The sequence below is a fragment of the Schistocerca nitens genome, chromosome 12 (assembly GCF_023898315.1).
Source record: "Schistocerca nitens isolate TAMUIC-IGC-003100 chromosome 12, iqSchNite1.1, whole genome shotgun sequence".
NCBI classification, from domain to species: Eukaryota; Metazoa; Arthropoda; class Insecta; order Orthoptera; family Acrididae; genus Schistocerca; species Schistocerca nitens.
Window position 1 is genome coordinate 130,202,311 of NC_064625.1, and position 26,954 is coordinate 130,229,264.

The 26,954-nt window shown below is 44.5% G+C and overlaps 1 protein-coding gene across 1 annotated transcript in view; it reads right to left on the reverse strand.

Annotated features, from left to right (window-relative positions):
• The window catches only part of LOC126214956 (C3 and PZP-like alpha-2-macroglobulin domain-containing protein 8), an 877,403-nt gene that overhangs the window by 132,129 nt on the left and 718,320 nt on the right, over window positions 1–26,954 (reverse strand). The window contains exons 16-18 of the mRNA XM_049941592.1: window positions 24,094–24,288; window positions 16,165–16,437; window positions 4,931–5,144 (exon numbers count right to left, since the gene is read on the reverse strand). Coding sequence (XP_049797549.1) covers window positions 4,931–5,144; window positions 16,165–16,437; window positions 24,094–24,288 — 682 coding nt within the window. The remainder of the gene's footprint in view (window positions 1–4,930; window positions 5,145–16,164; window positions 16,438–24,093; window positions 24,289–26,954) is intronic.

The window sequence follows — 26,954 nt, forward strand, 5'->3', positions numbered from 1 at the left end:
GTTAGTAGAATATGGAGTCGGTGGGTTCAGGAGGGTAATACGGAACGCCGTGCTGGATCCCAACGGCCTCGTATCACTGGCAGTCGAGATGACAGGCATCTTATCCGCATGGCTGGAACGGATCGTGCAGCCACGTCTCAATCCCTGAGTCAACAGATGGGGACGTTTGCAAGAGAACAACCATCTGCACAAACAGTTCGACGACGTATGCAGCAGCACGGACAATCAGCTCAGAGACAACGGCTGCGGTTACCCTTGACGCGGCATCACAGGCAGCAGCGCCTGCGATTGTGTCCTCAACGACGAACCTCGGTGCACGAACGGCAAAACGTCATTTTTTCGGACGAATCCGGTTCTGTTTACAGCACCATGATGGTCGCATCCGTGTTTGGCAACATCGCGGTGGACGCACACTGGAAGCGTGTATTCGTCATCGCCATACTGGCTTATCACCCAGCGTGATGGTATGGGGTGCCATTGGTTACACGTCTCTGTCACCTCTTGTTCGCATTGACGGCACTTTGAACAGTGGACGTTACATTTCGGATGTGTTACGACTCGTGGCTCTACCCTTCATTCGATCCCTACGAAACACTACATATCAGCAGGATAATGCACGACCGCATGTTGCAGGTCCTCTATCGGCCTTTCTGGATACAGATAATGTTCGACTGCTGCCCTGGCCAGCACATTCTCCAGATCTCTCACCAACTGAAAACATCTGGTCAATGGTGGCCGAGCAACTGGCTCGTCACAATACGCCAGTCACTACTCTTGAAATGTGGTATCGTGACGAAGCTGCATGGGCAGCTGTACCTGTACGCGCCATCCGAGCTCTGTTTGACTCGATGCCCAGGCGTATCAAAGCCGTTATTGCCGCCTGAGGTGGTTGTTCTGGGTACTCCTATCTCAGGATCTCTGCACCCAAATTGCATGAAAATGTAATCACATGTCAGTTCTAGTATAATATATTTGTCCAATGAATACCCGTTTATCATCTGCATTTCTTCTTGGTGTAGCAATTTTAACGGCCAGTTGTGTGTATCTGCACTTATACTCGTTACACCCTGTATAACAGAGTGGACTGTTTAGAGCTGAAACTATACAATTAATATTCTGCAACTAGCCGAGGCCCCAGTGTGACTACATTCTTCCTTACCTCTGGCACACCGAGAGAGGTGGCGCAGTGGTTAGCACAGTGGACTTGTATTCAGGAGGGTAACGGTTCAAACCTGCATCCAGCCATCATGATTTAGGTTTCCTGTAATTTCCGTAAATCGTTTCACGCAAATGCCGGGATGGTTCCTGTGAAAAGGCACAGCTGACTTGCTTCCCCATTCTTCCCTAACCCAATGGGACTGATGACCTCACTGGTTGATCCCCTCCCCCAAATCAACCAATGTCTGACACATCTGGAGACCACGGCTCCACTGTGTCTAAGAGTGATATCATTAAATGTTTAAACAGAGCTTTGCATATGTTTAGAAAGTGTTATGGGTGTCAGTTTCAGAACACAATCCACAGTTATTATATGTGGCATCTGTCCATCCTTGAAGAATAACGTGGTTCAGAATCTGCAACATTTTCTGTGGCTGAAAAGTCCCACTCTAGAGTAGTAGCTCCTAGTGCAATTTGGGCACGTGAAACGTGAGGGATTTCATACAAAAGCCGTTTTCCCTTTCATTTTGTCCGCTTCCTGACTTGTTCTTGAGTGCATTCGTCCTCTGAAAGTTTGACCCCACTTCGCAAAGTTAGTCACCATTTCACACGGTCGTCAGCAGTATTTGATCAGCGACTTGAATTAATACTAGCCTTGGTCATGTTGTAATGGAACTGACAAATAGACCTAATTTTGTTATATCATACTGTTATGGCGTAACAAGCTCGCTACGCCACACTGAGAAGGAAGCCGATTTGCACGCGTACACACACGCCGACTGGCGTCAAGTCTGGAACAGGATAAGTTACGACTGCTATAAAGAAAATACGTAGCTTTGGAATATACTTAACTTTTAATCCTTCCTTTGGTACATCTCTCTTGACTATACAAATGAGACTCGTAAGATACATGCACTGCTACAATTGGCGCCTTGCTAAGTCGTAGCCATTAACTTAGCTGAAGGCTATTCTAACTGTCTCTCGGCAAATGAGAGCAAAGGCTTCGTCAGTATAGTCGCTAGCAACGTCGTCGTACAACTGGGCGAGTGCTAGTCAGTCTCTCGAGACCTGCCTTATGATGGCGCTCGGTCTGCGATCACACAGTGGCGACACGCGGGTCCGACATGTACTAATGGACCGCGGCCGATTTAAGCTACCACCTAGCAAGTGTGGTGTCTGGCGGTGACACCACACATACACTATAGTTGTGTTAAAAAGCATTTACTTAATATAATACTAGGTTAGGTGTTGCGATCAATAATCAATATTGAAACTGTATGTTGTTTGTAGCTTATGACCGTGGTCTTTGGTCTATAACAGGTTTTCGGCCACTTGAGTGTTGGCCACGGTTGAGTGTAGCTGTTTTCAATTTTTGGCAATAAATATGTGTTTTTGTTACAAATAAACCGTGGAATACTGCGTCATGATTTCGGTAGTCCAGTGTTAGTTAAAAAAACTCGCACCTTTTCTTGGACCCAGAGCGGCAAAGGAATCCTCGCCTAGACAACGAGAAGCCACATGGACAACGCAGACTCAGCAGCATCAACAAAGGAGACATCATGACCAGCTCTACAAATGTACTGTACAGCCATTAGCCACGCCGTAACGGTGTCCTTATGGAGATAACTTTCCCAGCATAGTAGGGCGTGTTCATGACAATGTCTCTCTTGCAGACGTCCTTCTCAGTGGGCTCACACAATCCTGCAGTTCCCTGTACCGCAGTTTTTCTGAATTCGTTCACCATCCATGTGCCTGACTTGTGCTAGCTACCTTAGACGTCGGTGGCTCAGGAGTGCGTGAATGCTGGTTATTGTTGCGAGTTGTAAGACTTGAGTGTTGGGTACTCTGTCTCTCCAAGAGATATGGAGGATCCTCTGGAAACAGGGGAGATGAAAGCTGTTCAGTCGAGATTCTTGCTTAGCACGAGTTGCCCATGTCTCACAGCTGTAGAGCAGCATGCTGAAAATAGAAGCGTTGTATTCTTGCAATTTAATCTTTATTATGAGCAGTCTATTGTTCCACAGTATATTTTTCATTCTAGCCATGATATTCTTTAGCGATTCTGTCAGTAATCTCAGCGTCCATTGCAAGTTGCTACAGCCGGCCGGAGTGGCCGAGCGGTTCTAGGCGCTACAGTCTGGAACCGCGCGACCGCTGTGGTCGCAGGTTCGAATCCTGCCTCGGGCATGGATGTGTGTGTTGTTCTTAGGTTAGTTAGGTTTAAGTAGTTCTAAGTTCTAGGGGACTGATGACCACAGAAACCCGGTCCCATAGTGCTCAAAGCCATTTGAACCAAGTTGCTACGGGTAGATCGCCAGTAGATTAGATTAGATTAGATTAGTACATGAATGCGACACTTCGTAATGATGTGGAATGTGTAAGGTTAATAAAAGGTGTCCATACAAGATATTACATCACACAAAATATTACATGACACTTAATATTTTTAACTTTTTTTTGTGGGGATTGGGGAAATTACCCACTTACTACGTATATCCACAGGTAAAACCATGCTACTTGGAAAGAACTGCCCTAAATGCTGCTAGGTGGAAGGTTAGTAATGTACTGCATCATGATCTTAGGCTTTTGGAGACTGATGGAAAGACCAAATTTTTCACATGCACGTAATAATTTATTAATTACAAACTGCAGCTCATCTCCTTTGTTTGCTACCAGAGCTGTATCATCTGCGTATAAAAAGTCACCAATAACACCCGCATTTACTTTGACATTGGCCATGAGGAGGGCAATGTTGAAAAGATTCACATCAAACCTAGTATTCAAAGGCAGATCTCAGCAGAAGAGAAAAGAAGATCCCAAACAGAGTAGGAGCTGACACACATCCCTGCTGTACACCACTATCAACAGGTAATTATTATTACTAAATGGTATTTAGTATTAATTTATATGTCAGCCTCGCATCCCTTTATGATTACAGAGACTTCATTTGTGTTTTGGGTTACTAAATTGTGAACACTTTTAAATTTGTAGACGTAGGCTTCCGCGGCCGTTGTCACAGTCAATAAAACTGTTCTGGGTATGAGGCCGAATTGTTAACTATAAAATACCCTTCCTCCTCACCCTCATATCCAATGAGAGCACTACTGCATAGTATATAAGTAGCGAAACTAGTGCTCATTCAGCAGTTAGCAATACACCCTGAGGAAGGCGTGTTGCAATAGTCGCCGAAACGTCGGAATTTTGTAGTTGACAATGCGACCTCAAACGCATTAGAATTTTATTGACTTTTAAATCTGATGATATTTTTCTTGTTAAATGCTTGCAGACTGAGGTTATGGCAGACGTTCCTTCTCTTAACATGCTATACAATATCCCACACGGGGCACCAATAACTGTGAATAAAAAGTGATCGGAATGCAACATGACACATCTGATGAAAATATCACAGTGTGCTTGACATGTTGGTGATGTTGTTGTTGCCGGCCGCAGTGGCCGAGCGGTTCTAGGCGCTTCAGTCTGCAACCGCGCGACCGCTACGGTCGCAAGTTCGAATCCTGCCTTGGGTGATGTCCTTAGGTTAGTTAAGTCCCATAGTGCTCAGAGCCATTTGAACCATTTGATGTTGCTGTTGTTGCTGACACTGGTCGTGGAGGAGAATATTGATGATGCTGGTGGCGCTGATGGGTAGATATTGGTGGTTCTGTGGTATATGTTGGTGATGGTGGTTAATGTTCAAGGTGTTGGTGTTGGTATGTGATCCCTGTAGGTGTGAGACACACAGGTGTTTGCTGGTGCGGTGCTTCGCACTGACCTGAATTCTGCTGGAGTTCCCCAGGGTGCGGATAGTCCGATGTGCGAGATGGCCAGGCTGTCCGTGGGCGCGCGCCAGCTGAGCAGCGGGCCCTGGTGGAGGTGCGAACCCCGGCCCAGAGAGAGCAGACCCCGCTCCCAGCTCAGCCACAGGGTCCGGAACTCCCCAGTCACGAGGCCGGGTGTCTGCGCACTCGCCAACCGCACGCCGTAAGCTGTAAAGAAACACCGGCCAATGTCAGCTCTGCAGGGCGCGCACCTCCTGTTCTCGGTCGATCAGTATCTCCTAATCTAGCTGAACAACATTCTGTTTACCCTTCATTTACTTTTGCTGAAGTTCAGCTGCTCGTCCAAGTCCTTTACACTCTCTGATAGAAGTATAATAAGACATCCACAACAGCCTAAGTGTACTCCACACAGAAAAGCCTAGTAACAAAACTGCAACAGTTAGAAATAATGTTACACAAAGAAAAATCTTCTGAAAACATTTTGAATGAAAAGAGTTTAGCAGCCAGATATGATGGGTCCAAAAAAATGTATCCACTGTTTAAGAGTCCGTAACTTGCAAACTATTTCACGGAGTTGTCTCATTTTTGGTGAAAGTGTAGCTGAAAGTCCAACTTAAAGATATCACTATAGGTGTTCGAAATGGTCACTATTAACATCCACAAACAAACGATGCCGCCGAACTGCAGCACGAACTACTACTGACTGCAACGATTTCAGTTGGATATTTGCACATGAATGTACGATGGATTCTCAAAGTTCATCAAAAGTTCGTGGCTTTTTCGATAAACGACGACCTCCAGTGTTCCGCACAGATAAAAGTCCAGAGGAGTTCGGTCTGGGGAACGTGTTGGATACTCCACAGCACCTCTACGGCCTGTCCATCTTCCTGGTAGATTTTCGTCGAGATACGCCCTAACACGATTTTGGTAGTGTTCTGGGGCACCATCTCGTTGAAGGCAAACTCTTCCGTCTCCATACAAGTCTCGGATGGCAGGTAAAATGGATGTCTGAAGTTTCTGAAGCTCATTGAATATAAGCCTTGCGCCAGCCATGTTTACTCGAGTAACTGGGTGCAACTAAGAACAAAACACTGTCATCTGACAAAACAAAAACAACACAATACAACGCTTCTGCGGCGATTGCCGGAACTACAAACTATTACACTACCAAAGATGAGACAACTCTGTCAATTAGTTTGCTAATTATGGACTTTTAAACAGTGGATACATTTTTTTGGACCACCCCCCCACCCTCTCTCTCTCTCTCTCTCTCTCTCTCTCTCTCTCTCTCTATATATATATATATATATATATATATATATATATATATATATACTACTGGCCTTTAAAATAGCTACACCAAGAAGAAATGCAGATGATAAACAGGTATTCATTGGACAAATAAATTGTACTAGAACTGATATGTGATTACATTTTCACGCAATTTAAGTGCATAGATCCTGAGAAAACAGCACACACAACAACCATCTCTGGCCGTAATAACGGCCTTGATACGCCTGAGCATTGAGACAAACAGAGCTTGGATGGCGCGTGCAGGTACAGCTGCCCATGCAGCTTCAACACGATACCACAGTTCATCAAGTGTTGTGACCGGCGTATTGTGACGAGCCAGTTGCTAGGCCACCATTGACCAGACGTTTTCAGTTGGTGAGAGATCTGGAGAATGTGCTGGCCAGGGCAGCAGTCGAACATTTTCTGTATCCACTAAGGCCCGTACAGGACCTGCAACATGCGGTCGTGCATTATCCTGCTGATATGTAGGGTTTCGCAGGGATCGGATGAAGGGTAGAGCCTCGGGTCGTAACACATCTAAAATGTAACGTCCACTGTTCAAAGTTCCGTCAATGCGAACAAGAGGTGACCGAGACGTGTAACCAATGGCACCCCATACCATCACGCCGGGTGATACGCCAGTATGGCGATGACGAATAGACGCTTCCAATGTGCGTTAACCACGATGACGCCAAACACGGATGCGATCATCATGATGCTGTAAACGGAACCTGGTTTCATCCGAAAAAATGACGTTTTGCCATTCGTGCTCCCAGGTGCTGTGATGCAGCGTCAAGGGTAACAGCAGCCACGGTCTCCGAGCTGATAGTCCATGCTGCTGCAAGCATCGTCGAACTGTTCGTGCACAGATGGTTGTTGTCTTGAAAACGTCCCCATCTGTTGACTCAGGGATCGAGACATGGCTGCACGATCCGTTACAGCCATACGGATAAGATGCCTGTCATTTCGACTGCTAGTGATACGAGGCCGTTGGGATCCAACCCGGCGTTCCGTATTACCCTCCTGAACCCACCGATTCCATATTCTACTAACAGTCATTGGATTTCGACCAACACGAGCAGCAATGTCGCCATACGATAAACCGCAATCGCGATAGGCTACAAAGCGATCTTTATCAAAGTCCGAAACGTGATGGTACGCATTTCTCCTCCTTACGCGAGGCATCACAAACAACGTTTCACTAGGCAACGCCGGACAACTGCTGTTTTCTGTATGAGAAATCGGTTGGAAACTTTCCTCATGTCAGCACGTTGTAGGTGTCACCACCGGCGTCAACCTTGTGTGAATGCTCTGGAAAACTAATCATTTGCAAATCACAGCATCTTCTTCCTGTCCGTTACCTTTCGCATCTGTAGCACGTCATCTTCGCGGTGTAGCAGTTTTAATGGCCAGTAGTATATATATATATATATATATATATATATATATATATATATATATATATATATATATATATATATATATACGGTAAGTAGCGGTCGAAAGTAACAGATCGCAGACGTCAGGCAGTTAGCTTGGACTTCCGTCAACATAACTTCGTTCAAACATCAGTCGACTTATGTCTGCATCATAAAGTTGTTCTTGATTTAAAGGCCAGTTTACGAGCCTAATTCTCGTCATTTGCGGGAGGTGTTACTGTTTTGTTTCAATATTAAAAAAACAGCGGCTGAGTCTCATCGAATGCTCTCAGGTATGTATGGTAGGGACACTATTAGTGAAAGAACGTGTCGTGAGTGGTTTCAACGCTTCAAGAACGGTGATTTTAACGTCGTAGACCGGAATAGTGGTGGAAGAGAGAATGTTTTCGAAGATGTAGAAGTGGAGACATTGCTGAGTGAAGACTCGGGTCAATTCAAGAGGAATTGGCACAATTAGTGGGCGTGATACAGCAAGCCATTTCAAAACGTCTCAAGGCTATGGGTATGATTCAGAAAGAAGGAACTTGGGTCCCGTGTGACCTGTAACAAACAAACGTTGAACGGCGTTTGTGAACGGTTGTTTCAGAGGCAATAACGGAAGAGATTTCTGCATCACATTGTGACGGGGGACGAAAAATGGGTTTGATAATAATATCAAAGTCTTCGTATGCTTAGGTTCACGAATGTGCCAGAATTTGGATTGTGGCGGAGTTTTGGACTGATACAGGGGGCGTGTTCGCATAGTCGTAGTTGTTAAGGTGACAAATGGTAATTTGGGTTCGAGTCCTACTCTGGCTCAGATTTTCATTTGTCACAGGCCGCTGACAGTAGTATTTATTCACAGTTAGTGAATCCATTTCCTGAAAGGAGAAAAGTTTATCACTCACTACATGATTGCTGTCTATGCATGAGAACTGCAGTATTAGGCAAAATATTTTAATTGATTATTTCCTTACAGCTAACTGTATTTGTAATGCAGATGGGTGTAGTATATATATATATATATATATATATATATATATATATATATATATATATATATATATATATATGTGTGTGTGTGTGTGTGTGTGTGTATGTATAGATGTATATGTACGTATACACACACACACACACACACACACACACACACATACCACTAAGTGTACCTGGAAACTTATATCCTAGTACAACATGTAGTTTTGAATGTGGACTACAAGGCCTACAATAGACACAGGCCTACCTGCATGTCTGTGTGACGTCAGCAATGTGGTGTTACCAGCTGGCCGACACAAATGCATGCTTTGTCAAAGATTTTGTGAAACATATTTCAAGAAGCTACTTCACTGGAGCTATTAAACGGATGCCAAACTGTCAAAAATAGCATATATCAGTGGCGATCTCATGTCTGGGAAAGACATAAATGGAATCGACTGTGGGCAGACAGCGAGTGGAGAAGCTCGAAATGTTCAGATATATGGATGACATCTTGCGCCTGGTAGATGAACCAAACAGTAAAATTGACCAGTTACACACAGACATAAATTGTGTTCAAGATAATATACATTTTACAGTAGAGAAAGAACAAAATAAACACTTGAATTTCTTGGACATCACCATAAAGTTTCAAAACAACCAGCACACATTTGCCATATACCGAAGACCGACAACAACAGACACAATTATACATGAGACACAACACCCCAATTCTGAAAAAGCAGGTAGCACTTAAATACTTGCTCCATGGACTAAACACAGTGCCATGAGATACAGACAATTACAAAAAAGAAATGAATATTATAATACAAATAGCCACAAACAACGGATACAGAGAGAACTTAGTAACAAAGCTGAACAAGAAAATCAAGAAACAAAAAAGAACAAACACCCAACTGTCACCAACACAAGGACAAAACCACACACAAACAAATACACAAAATACAAGAATAGAAACAACACAAAGTGTGAAAGAAACAGAAAGTAAAAGATGGTACCCAATGACATACAACCACAAATACACACACACAATATCCAATATTTTCAAAAAGCAAGGCGTAAAAATAGCACACCAAACCAACAACTCAATTCAGAAATACTTCCCAAAAACAATAGGAAAAACTGATCTGTATCGTAAATCAGGAATATACCAACTGAAATGCAATACATGTGATGGAAAATACATAGGTCAAACCAGAAGGATATTTGACATCAGATACAAAGAACATGTAAGAGCATGGAAGCATAGGACAAATCATTCAACTTTTGCAGAACACATACACCAACATCAACATGAAATTACAACCAGAGACATAGACATAGAAATCATATGGATAAACAACAACAAAAAACACCTCCTCACCTTACAAGAAAACTACCACATCCAAAAAAACATAACAGAATAGAAACTATTCATAAATGATCAGATCAACTTGGCAAACCGCTCTTTAAATTCAAAATGGGTCTGAGCCCTATGGGACTTAACAGCTGAGGTCATAGGTCCCCTAGAACTTAGAACTACTTAAAGCTAAATAACCTAACGACATCACACACATCCATGCTCGAGGCAGGATTCGAACCTGCGACCGTAGCGGTCGCGCGGTTCCAGACTGAAGCGCCTAGAACCGCTCGGCTACAGCAGCCGTCCACTCTTTAAATTGATTGACCACTTAATATAATATTATAAATACAAATACAGTACAACCACAGGCTCCATTTACCACTACCATTTCCTCCCATATCTATCCCATAATTACTGTCCAGGCCATCCCTGTTTTTCCTCTCCCCCCACCCCACTTGCAAAAAAAAAAAAAATCCTCTCGTTTCTCTCCCTACATACAAGACAATTTCACTAACTCACACACACACACACACACAAAAGGTTGGAAACACACACAATGTGAACGAACACAAACGAATAGGCATAAACACTATGGCAGTGGTGAATGAAAAACAGTTAAGAAACTCAGTTGTAAATAATGCAGCGCAGAAAATAACGCAAAATGCCAAAAACTACCAAGAGCAGAAGTGAAATGAAGTCAGTCGACACCAACCACTGCTAGCAAGAAGTGAAGGAGCAGATTCTGTAAAGAAACACCATAAGTAGCTTGCAGACCAACTTTATAAAGAAAACGCTGTTTTTAACCCAAAACAACAAAAAAAGTACAAACTTGTGTACCCAATTTACAGAATACCACAGAAGATGCTTTGCAAATACAAGCGAAACGCACCTGGTGTAATTCTTTTGAATTAGACTGCAGTCAGCTCAAGACAGATAACCTACAATATCAGATGCTAATAGCTGTTGTGGAAGATGACCACACAAACAAATGTAGAATAATTTCGTATTTTCCATACTTTGCAATGATCACTGGCTGGTAGCCACGCACCGAATATAATTTTTCATTTTATAAAATGCACAAAACAAAGCGAAGCAACACATAACCAATGGCCTCACTCTAACTTTTATCAAAACTTAAAAAAACTTAAACTTTGTGTTCTGCCTTACGGCAGGTCTTGTCTTGGGGTAAGCGTCATCAGAGATGTCCACCGCATGAGTATCTAGGGAAGTGATTCCAGTGGTGGTTTCCCATTGCCTTCGATTGGTGATGATGAAATGATAATTAGTACAATACAACACCCAGTCCCTGAGCGGAGAAAATCTCCAACCCAGCCGGGAATCGGACCCGGGCCTCTTGGCGTGACAGACTGCCGCACTAACCACTCAACTATCAGGACGGACCTTTCATCAAGCACCTTTGCTAAAAGTTTCATGCTACTACACTGTCAAAGAATTGATCTAAAGTCTTTGACACAAGCATATGTATCTGGACTTTGGTAAATATTTATCGTTGACTGCGAATACTATATTGCTGACGTTAGACAGCCGCTGTAAAGGAACAAGACTGGTAAACTGACAGAGTATCAGAATTCCTGCTGAACAGAAAACGTCGTATGTTTTTTGTCCTACACAGCAGAGTTAAAAACAAAATTCTCTCAAAAATACGACATCCAACGAAAATATGACGTCGAATGGCTGTATAAAGATGTTAAACTCAAATACGGAACAGTAAGTGACGTCGCCTTTGCGGTACTTGTCAAACTTGACCTCTAGCATCGCAAATTCCGGTTGATTCCTGTAGAGCAGTTTTGCCCTGCTGGATGTTCCAGAACCGAGACAGGACACAGCACCACAGTGGTGGTGGTGGGGGGTAGGGGAATAGGGAGGGGGAAGACACGCCTCTGAGGCCGTACAGGGGGGGGGGGGCATCTCATCTCTCATCGCTGCTAACCGCTGTCCACCCCCTGCGCCACTGGTGGATGATCGCTCACCTAGGAGGGCGATTTGAGGGGAGGAGGGGGGGGGGCGCAGCTGATTTATCACGCGCTGCACCGACCATCCTTCGTGATGAATGGCCTACCACCGATGCGCAGTTTTTCCACTTCGTGTTGTCACGAGTCCTGACACATGTTCCAAGGTCTCATCTGTACCCTCCCAGCCAGCCAGCGTGGCCGAGCAGTTCTAGGCCCTACAGTCTGGAACCGCGCGACCGCTGCGGTCGCAGGTACGAATACTGCCTTGGGCATGGGTGTATGTAATGTCCTTAGGTCAGTTAGGTTTAAGTAGTTCTAAGTTCTAGGGGACTGATGACCTCAGAAGTTAAGTCCAATAGTGCTCAGAGCCATTTGAACAGAATGGACAGCGACTTGAAAGGAGGATATAAGATGAATATCAACAAAAATAAAACGAGGATAACGGAATGTAGTCGAATTAAGTGGGGTGATGCGGAGGGAAATAGATTAGTAAATCAGACACTTGAAGTAGTAAAAGAGTTTCGCTATTTGGGGAGGAAAATAACTGATGATTGTCGAAGTAGAGAGGATGTAAAATGTAGACTGGCAATGGCAAGGAAAGCGTTTCTGAAGAAGAGAAATTTGTGAACATCGAGTATAGATTTAAGTGCCAGGAAGTCGTTACTGAAAGTATTTGTGTGGAGTGTAGCCATGCATGGAATCATGGACGATAAATACTTTGGACAAGAAAAGAACAGAAGCTTTCGAAATGTGATGCTACAGAAGAATGCTGAAGATTAAATGGGTAATGAGGAGGTATTGAGTAGAATTGGGGAGAAGAGGAGTTTGTGGCACAACTTGACTAGAAGAAGGGATCGGTTGGTAGGACATGTTTTGAGGCATCAAGGGATCACCAATTTAGTATTGGAGGGCAGCGTGGAGGGTAAAAATCGTAGAGGGAGACCAAGAGATGAATACACCAAGCAGATTCAGAAGGATGTAGGTTGCAGTAGGTACTGGGAGATGAAGAAGCTTGCACAGGATATAGCATGGAGAGCTGCATCAAACCAGTCTCAGGACTGAAGACCACAACAACAACAACATCTTTTATATATGAATGAACAATAGTAAAACCTGTAACTCGTAGCGTACAACCTTTTTCTATCGCCCATACGTCTCAACAAACCGTTTTGGGAAACAACCCGATGATGTGAAAATTTTTCATGTGAAGCGTGGGTTAAGCACGTCTGTAGAACGTTGCCCATGAACATCCAAAAATCCCAGGCGTTTTACAGATGTGTTGAGAAAGCGTTTCGAGAGACACCCTGAAAATGGGAGCATTATTTCTCCCAACAGGAGTTGACTAGTGCACAGGAAAAAAAAAAAAAAGGCTAAATGCTACGAAAATTGCACTCATAAAAAAACGATGTTTCTGTAGGATAATAGATCCCTGAATCCACACCTAATTACAGAATTTCCGTGTCGGTCTCAGTTTCCATATGATACTGGTTTCTGCGAATATTTACGTCATCATGTGTATCACAAAAAAAGCTTAGTTACATCAGTAGGACTAAAAATAAACAATGTGTTAATTAATATTAACTATAACCATGAATAGATCCCCTGTATGCTGACTCGTTCCAGATCGTTTAGATAAAAGAATCGTTCAGGTGATCTATGGAACATATAAGGAAATAACATTACGAGGAGATTCCCAAGAAAAACCTGAATTATTGTTTAAAAACTATGTACGAAGCGTGTTTTATAAGTAAGTACCCTTTTGAAATTTAAAAAAAGACATGCTAATATACCTCAATAATTTTATCTTTACACAAAAACCTGTACCTTAAACTACTTTCTTCATAATTTCCGTCAATATTGAGGCACTTGTCATAACGTTGTACCAGTTTTTGGATACCCTCCTCATAGACGTCTGCCGCCTGACTTGTTAACCACTGCATCACCACTGTTTTGACATCGCCATCGTCTTGAAGACGCTGATCGCCCAGGTGTTTCTTCAAGTGCAGGAACAGATGATAGTCACTGGGCGCAAGATCGGGGCTGTACGGAGAGTGATCTAGAGTTTCCCATCGAAAACATGTGATGAGATCTTTGGTCTGATTCTCCACATGCGGACGGGCATTGCCTTGCAGCAAAACGATGCCCTTGCTCAACTTGCCACGTCTTCTGTTCTGAATTGAACGGCGCAGATTGTGCAGTGTCTTACAGTAAGCTGCTGCACTGATTGTCTCATTACGAGGCAGAAATTCCACAAGCAATACTCCTTTTCTGTCCCAAAAAACTGTGCTCATGATTTTCCGGGCAGAAATTGTTTGCTTAAACTTCACTTTTCTGGGTGAATTGAATGCCGCCATTCCATGGACTGTTGCTTTGATTCTGGTGTGACGTAGGCCACCCATGTTTCATCTTGAAGAAACTCACTAATTTCATGGTACAGTTTGCACATACAACTGTGAGGCATCCAGCACGTCTGCTCAAATCTTGGCTTACAGCGACAACAACAGCCATATGTACGCTTTACTTACCAATGGTGCTGCACCACTATATCGATGTTGACGTTGTACCTGCAGGCCGATATGTTTCAGATGCTAGTCATTTCTACAGAACATACTTCTGTACATCTCCTGTGAACGTTAACGTCGTGTCTCTAGTTGTTCAAAGTACTATGTTTTTTTTTTCTGAACATGAGTGCACATTCTAAAGTTCCCATGTACACTGCTGGCCACCGTAAATGCAACACCAAGAAAGACAAGACGTAGCACAACAAAATTTATTTTGTAGGTAACATGTTGACCAAGTATCAAATGATTACGTTTACAGACGTCTGTGACATGTGGTTCCTGCCAGAATCAGTAGCCAGAGTAGCCGCCATTGTTGGAGATCACCGCTGCCACACGTCTCGGCATTGAGTCAAAGAGACGTTGGATGTGTTCCTGGGGTGCAGCAGCCCAAGCAGCTTCCACACGTTGCCAAAGATCATCTGGTGTGGCAGCTGGGGATGTAATCTGGGTCACTCGTTGAGCAACCATGGACCACATGTTTTCTATCGGCGAAAGATCCGGAGAGCGAGCCGGCCAGGGAAGCACTTCAATCTGGTTATTGACGAAGAACCTTTGGACAATGGGTGCCACGTGTGGTCGCGCATTATCCTGTTGAAATATGGCTGTGGCCGAGCCCTGAAGGTAAGGAAGGACAACTGGCTCCAGCACCTCGGATATGTAGCGCCGGCTATTTAAAGTACCGGCGATGCGTACTAGAGGCGTGCGAGAGTAATATCCAATACCGCCCCATACCATAATACCCGGTGCAAGACCAGTGTGGCGGCGCATAATGCAGCTGTCCAGCATCCTCTCTCCACGGTGTCTCCACACTCGAATCCGACCATCGTGGTGCTGCAGACAGAAGCGTGCCTCGTCAGTAAAGACAACGTCATTCCATTCTGCCGTCCACATCCGTCTGTCATCACACCATTGGCGACGGAGACGTCTGTGGTTCTGCGTCAATGGTAGACGAAGCAATGGACGTCTTGCGGACAGACCACTCTGCTGTAAACGGCGTCGAATGGCACGCGCAGACACTGGATGATGCGTTACAGACGCAATGTGCTGTGCTACGGTTCGGGATGTCACTGAGCGATCCGTCACTGCCATGCGCACAATTTGCCTATCAGCACGTGCAGTGGTGCACCGAGGTGAATGCGATCGACCACGTCGGTCCGTCGTACCCTCCTGCATCCAACGGTCACATATCCGCATTACAGTTGTTTGGTTTCGTCCAACACGACTAGCGATTTCTCTGTATGATAATCCACAATCTCGGTAAGCCACTATCCTTCCTCTGTCGAACTCGGATGCTTGATCAAACGATGTTCGCTGTTGTCTACGAGGCATAACTGATCGTCTTGTGAAACAACCACAAGGTAAACACACGTGCCGAACGTACACTCGTCGAAATCGCCAAGCCTTAAATGGCACTATGAGGTGGCGCCACAGGCGCGCGTGATGTGCGTCTGCGCTGAAATTCTAATCAGTTGCATATCTCATCGCTGCAAACCCATGGTGTAAATTTCCCTTGATTCGGATGCTTCCTTCAGGGTGTTGCATTTACGGTGGCCAGCAGTGTACATAGCCGCTTTAGTATCAATATCACGTGCTATAGGAACCAATGTAGCTGTGCTGTGCTGTGCGGTGCGCCACGCAACGTACCGTGCGGCCCCCTGGTGAGCCACGAGACGTCTCCCAGAGCCAGCAGGTAGGAGTCGGGCCCGGCGCCTCTGCCAGAGGACAGCAGCACCACGGCGGCCGGCTGAGGGGGCGTGTCTCCACCCCCACTGCCAACTGCGCCCCCAGCGCCGCCCCCACGATCCCGGTCCGCCCCCGGCGCCGCCGCCCGCACCTCCAGCACGACGCCGGCGCGGTTCCGTGGAGCCGGCAGCCACTCTAGCTGGAAGTCCTCCGGTGTAGACACCACCAGTTTCTCTGAAAGGGTGCGAGGTGCACTTGAGTACCAGCTGTTGACATGTATCCGTTATATGACAACACCCGTTCAGGTTACTGTAAATATGAACCACTCTTCTGGATGAGAAAATACACTACTGGCCATTAAAATTGCTAAACCAAGAAGAAATGTGGATGATAAACGGGTATTCATTGGACAAATATATTATACTAGAACTGACATGTGATTACATTTTCACGCAATTTGGGTGCATAGACCCTGAGAAATCAGTACCCAGAACAACCACCTCTGGCCCTAATAACGGCCTTGATACGCCTGGGCATTGTGTCAAGCAGAGCTTGGATGGCGTGTACAGGTACAGCTGCCCGTGCAGCTTCAACACGATACCACAGTTCATCAAGAGTAGTGACTGGCGTATTGTGACGAGCCAGTTGCTCGGCCACCATTGACCAGACGTTTTCAATTGGTGAGAGATCTCGAGAATATGCTGTCCAGGGCGGCAGTCGAACATTTTCTGTATCCATAAAGGCCGTACAGGACCTGCAACATGCGGTCGTGCATTATTCTGCTGAAATGTAGGGTTTCGCAGGAATCGAATGAAGGGTAGAGCCACGGGTCGTAACACATCTGAAATGCAACCTCCACGTTCAACGCGAACAAGAAGTGACCGAGACGTGTAACCAATGGCACCCCATACCATCACGCCGGGTGATACGCCAGTAAGGCGATGACGAATACATGCTTCCAATGTGCGTTCACCGGGATGTCGCCAAACACGGATGCTACCATCATGATGCTCTAAACACATCCTGGATTCATCCAGGATGTGTTTAGTACACCCAAGTTCGTCGTTGAGTACATCATCGCAGGCGTTCCTGTCTGTGATGCAGCGTCAAGGGTAACTGCAGCCACGGTCTTGGAGCTGATAGTCCGTGCTGCTGAAAAAGTCGTCGAACTGCTTGTGTAGATGGTTGTTGTCTTGCAAACGTCCCCATCTGTTGACTCAGGGATCGAGACGTGGCTGCACCATCCGTTACAGCCATGCGGATAAGATGGCTGTCAGCTCGACTGCTACTGATACGAGGCCGTTGGGATCCAGCACGGCGTTCCGTATTACTCTCCTGAACCCACCGAGTCCATATACTGGATCTCGACCAACGCGAGCAGCAATGTCGCGATACGATAAACCGCAATCGCGATAGGCTACAATCCGACCTTCATCCAAGTCGGAAACGTGATGGTACGCATTTCTCCTCCTTACACGAGGCATCACAACAATGTTTCACCAGGCAACGCCGGTCAACTGCCGTTTGTGTATGAGAAATCGGTTGGTAACTATCCTCATATCAGCACGTTGTAGGTGTCGCCACCGGCGCCAACCTTGTGTGAAAGCCCTGAAAAGCTAATCATTTGCGTATCACAGCATCTTCTCCCTGTCGGTTAAATATGACATCTGCAGCACGTCATCTTCGTGGTGTAGCAATTTTAATGGCCAGTTGCGTATTTTATTGTCGCCAGCCTACATAAGGGGAAATTATATTTGCAATAAAGTAAAGTAAAAGAACTACTACAGAAAGCCTGAAGTGGTTCCAAGACCCTCTGCCAGGCATTTAAGTGTCAGCTGCACTGCAGCGTAGCCATGTAGATGTACATGCTTATTCCAACATTATTGGTGAACAACTGTTGCCGTTTCTAGATTTCAGTGATGCATTGTCAGAGTTCTTTTCAGCAGGTATTTGTCTGTTCATTACATGCAATATGCCACTGATAAACTCAGTTTTCCATTTTTGTATGCCACATTCATTCAGTTTGTTATACAGGGTGGTCCATTGGTAGCGACCGGGCCAAATATCTCACGAAATAAGCATCTAAGAAAAAAACTACAAAGTACGAAACTCGTCTAGCTTGAAGGGGGCAACCAGATGGCGCTATTGTTGGCCCGCTAGATAGCGCAGCCATAGGTCAAACGGATATCAACTGCGTTTTTTAAAAATAGGAACCCCCATTTTTTATTACATATTCGTGTAGTACGTACAGAAATATGAATGTTTCAATTGGACCACTTTCTTCGCTTTGTGATAGATGGCGCTGTAATAGTTACAAACGTGTAAGTACGTGGTATCACGTAACATTGCGCCAGTGCGGACAGTATTTGCTTCGTGATACATTACCCGTGTTAAAATGGACCGATTATCAATTGCGGAAAAGGTCGATATCGTGCTATGTATGCTGCTCGGTATCCTGGACGACATCATGCAAGTGTCCGGATAGTTACGTTATTTAAGAAAACAGGAAGTGTTCAGCCACATGTGAAACGTCAGCCACGACCTGCAACAAATGATAATGACCAAATAGGTGTTTTAGCTGCTGTCGTGGCTAATCCGCACATCAGTAGCAGAAAAATTGCGCAAGAATCGGGAATCTCAGAAACTTCGGTGTTGAGAATGCTACATCAACATCGACTGCACCCGTACCGTATTTCTATGCACCAGGAATTGCATGACGACGACTTTGAACGTCGTGTACAGTTCCGCCACTGGGCACAAGAGAAATTACGGGATGATGACAGATTTTTTGCACGCGTTATATTTAGCGACGAGGCGTCATTGATCAACAGCGGCAACGTAAACCGGCATAATATGCACTATTGGGCAACGGAAAATCCACGATGGCTGCGACAAGTGGAACATTAGCGACCTTGATGGGTTAATGTATGGTGCGGCATTATGGGAGGAATGATTATTGGCCCCCATTTTATCGATGGCAATCTAAATGGTGCAATGTATGCCGATTTCCTACATAATGTTCTATCGATGTTACTACAAGATGATTCACTGAATGACAGAATGGCGATGTACTTCCCACATGATGGATGTCCGGCACGTAGCTCGCGTGCGGTTGAAGCGGTATTGAATAGCATATTTCATGACAGGTGGATTGGTCGTCGAAGCACCATACCTCGGCACGCACGGTTACGGGATCTTAAGTCCCCGGATCTCTTTCTGTGGGGAAAGTTGAAGGATATTTGCTATAGTGATCCACCGATAACGCCTGACAACATGCGTCAGCGGATTGTAAATGCATGTGCCAACATTACGGAAGGCAAACTACTCGCTGTTGAGAGGAATGTCGTTACACGTATTGCCAATTGCATTGAGGTTGACGGACATCATTTTTATCATTTATTGCAGTAATGTGGTATTTACAGGTAATCACGCAATAACAGCATGCGTTCTCAGAAATGATAAGTTCACAAAGGTACATGTATCACATGGGAACAACCGAAATAAAACGTTCAAACGTATCTTCGTCCTGTATTTTAATTTAAAAAACCAAACTGTTACCAACTGTTCGCCTATAATTTTGAGCCATATGTTTGTGACTATTACAGCGCCATCTATCACAAACCGAAAAAAAAGGTCCAACTAAAACATTAATATTTCTTTACGTACTACACGAATATGTAATAAAAATGGGGGTTCCTATTTAAAAAAAAACGCAATTGATATCCGTTTGACCTATGGCAGCACCATGTAGCGGGCCAACCGTAGCGTCATCTGGTTTCCCCCCTTCAAGCTAGACAAGTTTCGTTCTTTGCAATTTTTCGTTTGACGCTTATTTCGTGAGATACTTGGCCCGGTCACGATCAATGGACCACCCTGTATACAAAATGCAAAGTAAACTTCGGTGAAATGAAAAGAAAAGGCATCAACATTAATGGCGCTAGACAAATTCCACTGTTAAATGCAGACGAGAGACTGGATAAATGGAAGAGTACATCGAAGACCTCTATGAATGGGAGAAAAGGTCTGTTGAAGTGACACAAGAGGAAATGGGAGTCGGTATGGAGGACATCAGGGATCTAGTATTAGAGTATAACAGAGGTTTGGAAGACTCGTCCTCAAGTAAGACAGAAGACATAGATCATTTGGAATTTCTAAAATCATTAGCGAAAGTGACATCAAAGCGGCTATTCAGTTTGGTATGTAGCAGAGCGAGACCTATCGAACAATCGGCAAGTTCTCATGCATTCAGTTTCCTGACAAGAATAATATACAAAACAGATAGCTTAGGAATTATTGGATGACAATCAGTTTGGCTTTAGGAAAGGTATTGGTCCTAGAGAGGCAGTTCTTGTTAACGGAAGCATGTATTAAGAAAAATCAAGACACTTGTGCAGAATCTGTCGACCCGGCAAAAACGTTCGACAGTGAAAAATGATGGAAGATGTTCGAAATTCTCAGAAAAGTTGATAAAGGGAAAGGCGAATGCTATGCGGTATGTACAAAAACCAAGAGGCAGTAATAGACCAAGAACGATGTATTCGGATTAAAAGGCATGGAAGGGATAGAGACTTTCACTTTTACCGGTATACACACTGAAGAACCAATTTTCTAAAATAAAAGAAAGGTTCAGCAAAGGGATTAAAATTCAGTGTGAAAGGATTTCAGTGATAAGATTTGCTGATGACATTGCTTTACTCAACGAAAGCCACGAAGAATTAAAGAATCTGTTGAATGGAATGAACAGTGTAATGACTGCAGGATATGGATTTAGCTTGAACTGAAGAAAGACGACAGTAACGAGATGTGGCAGAAATGAAATTAGCGATAAAAATAATATAAAACTTGATGAGCATTGGGTTGTTGAAGTGAAGGAATTCTGGCACCTTGGAAGGAAAATAAGAGATGATCGTTGAAATAAGAAGAAAATAAGAAGCAGACTAGGTCAGAAAAATAGGACATTTCTGACGAACAAGAAGAACGAGTATTTTAGTACCAAACATCAGCCTGAACATGAGGGAGAATGTATATCTGGAGCACAGCAGTGTATGGAAGTGAACCATGGACTTTGGGGAAACAGGATACGATGTAAATTGCAGTGTTTTAGAAGTAGTGCTTGTAATATTAGTATCTGTTTCGATATCTTAAATAAACTTACATTCGATAACCTAACCATGCAGGCTCATAAAAGCCATACAATTTGTGTAAAAATCGCTGAGCAGCGACCACCTGATATTTCAAAGAATATCTTACGCGCCACGGCGCAGAACACGAATTGTTCATAAATTGTATCAATAGAGATATTTTGTGTTTCTTATTTTTTGACAGTTGAAGAATTGTAATCCTCTTATCACAGTCCTGATATTTTTTAAAGACGGCGAACACGTATATGGCGTGGTCCGCAATCACTAATTAGTTATTATAAAATATTACTATTGTGCAATGCTACGTAAGAATTTATGAGTGCAGCTAAGATGAAATATCGAAAATGCTAAAGGATTTTATTTAAAGAAACAGCCAGCATTATATAAAATTGAAATGTATGGATCCTATTGTTAGCAATACTGACTAAGGTAATTAAACTGGCTATTGTGCTCTCAAATGCTGTAGTGCCTGCTTATTACTTAAAGTATATCTGTACTACCCATCTCCTATTAATGGTAACAGAAATAACGGTGTTTTTATAGTTTTCATACAGCTACCAGGGGCCGACTGCATGTCGGCAAACGTCGTAATTAAGGCAGAAGGCGCATTGCTGTTTACCTTGTTTCTGATTTAAATCCAACTTCTTTTAATGTGTGGTGTAGTATAGCAAAGAAAATTTCCAGCTCTGTCTGGTCCCTTAGGTTTCCCTGTTCGTAGTTGCTATGTCTCATATCCGGTCGTGATCGAACAAGATCACGACACAAATAAATTAAGTGGCAATGCGAACTCTGTTCTTTATCTTGAGAACGCTACGCCTTCTGCAAACGATTTCAGGTGACTTATAAAATACACTCCTGGAAATTGAAATAAGAACACCGTGAATTCGTTGTCCCAGGAAGGGGAAACTTTATTGACACATTCCTGGGGTCAGATACATCACATGATCACACTGACAGAACCACAGGCACATAGACACAGGCAACAGAGAATGCACAATGTCGGCACTAGTACAGTGTATATCCACCTTTCGCAGCAATGCAGGCTGCTATTCTCCCATGGAGACGATCGTAGAGATGCTGGATGTAGTCCTGTGGAACGGCTTGCCATGCCATTTCCACCTGGCGCCTCAGTTGGACCAGCGTTCGTGCTGGACGTGCAGACCGCGTGAGACGACGCTTCATCCAGTCCCAAACATGCTCAATGGGGGACAGATCCGGAGATCTTGCTGGCCAGGGTAGTTGACTTACACCTTCTAGAGCACGTTGGGTGGCACGGGATACATGCGGACGTGCATTGTCCTGTTGGAACAGCAAGTTCCCTTGCCGGTCTAGGAATGGTAGAACGATGGGTTCGATGACGGTTTGGATGTACCGTGCACTATTCAGTGTCCCCTCGACGATCACCAGTGGTGTACGGCCAGTGTAGGAGATCGCTCCCCACACCATGATGCCGGGTGTTGGCCCTGTGTGCCTCGGTCGTATGCAGTCCTGATTGTGGCGCTCACCTGCACGGCGCCAAACACGCATACGACCATCATTGGCACCAAGGCAGAAGCGACTCTCATCGCTGAAGACGACACGTCTCCATTCGTCCCTCCATTCACGCCTGTCGCGACACCACTGGAGGCGGGCTGCACGATGTTGGGGCGTGAGCGGAAGACGGTCTAACGGTGTGCGGGACCGTAGCCCAGCTTCATGGAGACGGTTGCGAATGGTCCTCGCCGATATCCCAGGAGCAACAGTGTCCTTAATTTGCTGGGAAGTGGCGGTGCGGTCCCCTACGGCACTGCGTAGGATCCTACGGTCTTGGCGTGCATCCGTGCGTCGCTACGGTCCGGTCCCAGGTCGACGGGCACGTGCACCTTCCGCCGACCACTGGCGACAACATCGATGTACTGTGGAGACCCCACGCCCCACGTGTTGAGCAATTCGGCGGTACGTCCACCCGGCCTCCCGCATGCCCACTATACGCCCTCGCTCAAAGTCCGTCAACTGCACATACGGTTCACGTCCACGCTGTCGCGGCATGCTACCAGTGTTAAAGACTGCGATGGAGCTCCGTATGCCACGGCAAACTGGCTGACACTGACGGCGGCGGTGCACAAATGCTGCGCAGCTAGCGCCATTCGACGGCCAACACCGCGGTTCCTGGTGTGTCCGCTGTGCCGTGCGTGTGATCATTGCTTGTACAGCCCTCTCGCAGTGTCCGGAGCAAGTATGGTGGGTCTGACACACCGGTGTCAATGTGTTCTTTTTTCCATTTCCAGGAGTGTATCATATACAGTACTCAAGTGTTTGAAAAGTCTTTGCTCTTCCCGCCAAGAAGTAGTGCAAAACTCACAACAGATTTCTGAATCTTCACAAGATAATAATAATTTAATCAAAATATAAATATTTTTAAAAAAGAAAAAAAAACACCACATGATTTAAAAAGATGTGGAAAATAAGCTAGACTGATACGATTAGAAGTGAGGAGGTCCTCTGGAGAGGAACGAAAAACACGGAAATCATTGAAGTGAAGAAGAGACAAGATCACAGGACATGCATTAAGACATCACGGAATAACTTCTTTAGTACTAAATGAGCTGTAGAGGACAAAAACTGTAGAGAAAGCGAGATATTAGGATACAAGCGACTAATATTTGGGAATATAATGTGCAAGTACTACTCTGAGATGAAGAGCAAGCTGAAGTCATGTCTGATCACATCAAAAGAGCAGAAAAAAGCATGAAATCATTGTGTTACTGACCATTGGCGCAGAAGTAGGCACTGTCGGTGGTTGTCCGGCGGAGCCCCTCTGGCGTGACCAGCGTGCTAGCTGAGCGTGTCACAGAGGCAGACAGCGCACTTCTGCTGCCTGTGCTGCCCCCACTGTGCGCTGGAGACGTGCCATTGCCGCCCCCGGTGTCCCTGCACGAGTCTCCACCATATCCAGACACCTCCACTGCAGGAAAGAGGAAAAAACGTAGAAGTGAGACACGGAGTTTCCTGGTAGGGTCGCCAGTTGCTCATTTCTAATGCAGGAGAGGCTCTTGTGAAAAAGGTCCCCCGATTCCTGTCTTCTCTATGTCTCAGCCCATGTCTGCACTACACATGCTACCATATAGTGGCTATGTAGTCTTCCAATATTATTGTGGTGGGTTTGATCGAGACCATAATGAATATCAGTTGAAAGAACAAGCCACTGTAACCAGCCATATTTATATGTCATTCCATTATGCATATCAGATGATTATAACTACATCAGGTTGATTTACCTCAATCAGTAAGGAAAGCACTAATTGTTTTAGGAATCTTGAGCAGCCTTTCCCCACCTCCACCCCCAAAAACAAAGGCTGACACACACATACACGCACATTCACACACACACACACACACACACACACACACACACACACACACACACACTCCAAGTTAATATACTAATAATAAAAATCGTGTATATGGCAGACTGAAGTGACGAGTAAAAATTTGTGCCAAGGCCGGGACTTGAACCCAGGCCTCCTGCTGGCTTTGCACAACTGCTTGGACTACCTTAGCACACTTCCCTCCTCAAATCTATGCCTAAGTTTCTGGCACGATCCTCGTTTATTTCGATACTGAGGTACTATTCGAATACAGTTGGAGAGTCTTTATAATGCTGCTCGAGTTTAGGAGGAATACCAAGTGCGCTGAGGGGTGAATGAGGATCTGGATCAAGGAGGGATGCAGAGTAGATAGTTCATGCAGTTGCACAGAACCAGTGCTCTAGAGTGGTGTAGTGGTTACCACATCTGCCCAGTGAGGAGAACTGGATTCGAATCCCAGACTTGGTAGAAATTGCCATTTGTTATTTCTGTCTGAATATTTTCATGTCTGAGACTCGTAAAAGTTTCCAGAACCACATAATTTCATTTGAGTAATAAAAAAGTAATAATTTCTAGTAATGTTGTATGAAATTTGCTACAGTTGGCACGTTAGTACTAAAATGAAACCTTTGCTTACTTTCTAAAACGAAATCTTTATTTAGTTCAGTTTATGGAAAGGGAATGTGATATAAATGTGACTGGCAAAGCAGCCTATGAACACTGAAAGGTATTTAAATTTATTTCACTGTTCACCTATTTGATAAAAACAAGTGTATTACACAGGGTGGTCCATTGATAGTGACAGGGCCAAATATCTCACGGAATAAGAACCAGTGCTCTAGAGTGGTGTAGTGGTTACCACATCTGCCCAGTGAGGAGAACTGGATTCGAATCCCAGACTTGGTAGAAATTGCCATTTGTTATTTCTGTCTGAATATTTTCATGTCTGAGACTCGTAAAAGTTTCCAGAACCACATAATTTCATTTGAGTAATAAAAAAAGTAATAATTTCTAGTAATGTTGTATGAAATTTGCTACAGTTGGCACGTTAGTACTAAAATGAAACCTTTGCTTACTTTCTAAAACGAAATCTTTATTTAGTTCAGTTTATGGAAAGGGAATGTGATATAAATGTGACTGGCAAAGCAGCCTATGAACACTGAAAGGTATTTAAATTTATTTCACTGTTCACCTATTTGATAAAAACAAGTGTATTACACAGGGTGGTCCATTGATAGTGACAGGGCCAAATATCTCACGGAATAAGAGTCAAACGAAAAAACTACGAAGAACGCAACTCGTCTAGGTTGAAGGGAGAAACCACATGAAACTACGGTTGGCAAGCTAGATGGCGCTGCCATAGATCAAACGGATATCAACTGCGTTTTTTTAAAATACGGACAGCATTTTTATTACATATTTGTGTAGTACGTAAAGAATGTTTTACTTGGACCACTTTTTTCGCTTTGTGATAGATGGCGCTGTAATAGTCACAAACATGTAAGTACGTGGCTTCACGTAACATTCCGCCAGTGCGGACGGTATTTGCTTGGTGATACATTACCCGTGTTAAAATGGACCGCTTACCAATTGCGGAAAAGGTCGATATCGTGTTGATGTATGGCTATTGTGATCAAAATGCCCAACGGGCTTGTGCTATGTATGCTGCTCGGTATCCTGGACGACATCATCCGAGTGTCCGGAACGTTCGCCAGATAGTTACGTTATTTAAGGAAACAGGAAGTGTTCAGCCACATGTGAAACGTCAACCACGACCTGCAACAAATCATGATGCCCAAGTAGGTGTTTCAGCTGCTGTCGAGGCTAATCCGCACATCAGTAGCAGACAAATTGCACGAGAATCGGGAATCTCTATAACATCGGTGTTGAGAATGTTACATGAACATCGATTGCACCCGTACCATATCTATATGCACCAGGACTGCATGGCGACGTCTTTGAACGACGTGTACAGTTCTGCCACTGGGCACAAGAGAAATTACGAGACGATGACAGATTTTTTGCGCGCGTTCTATTTAGCGGCGAAGCTTCATTCACCAACAGCGGTAACGTAAACGGGCATGATATGCAGTATTGGGCAATGGAAAATCCACGATGACTGCGATAAGTGGAACATGAGCGACCTTGGCGGATTAATGTATGGTGCGGCATTATGGAAGGAAGGATAATTGGCCCCCATTTTATCTATGGCAATCTAAATGGTGCAATGTATGCTGATTTCCTACTTAATGTTCTACCGATG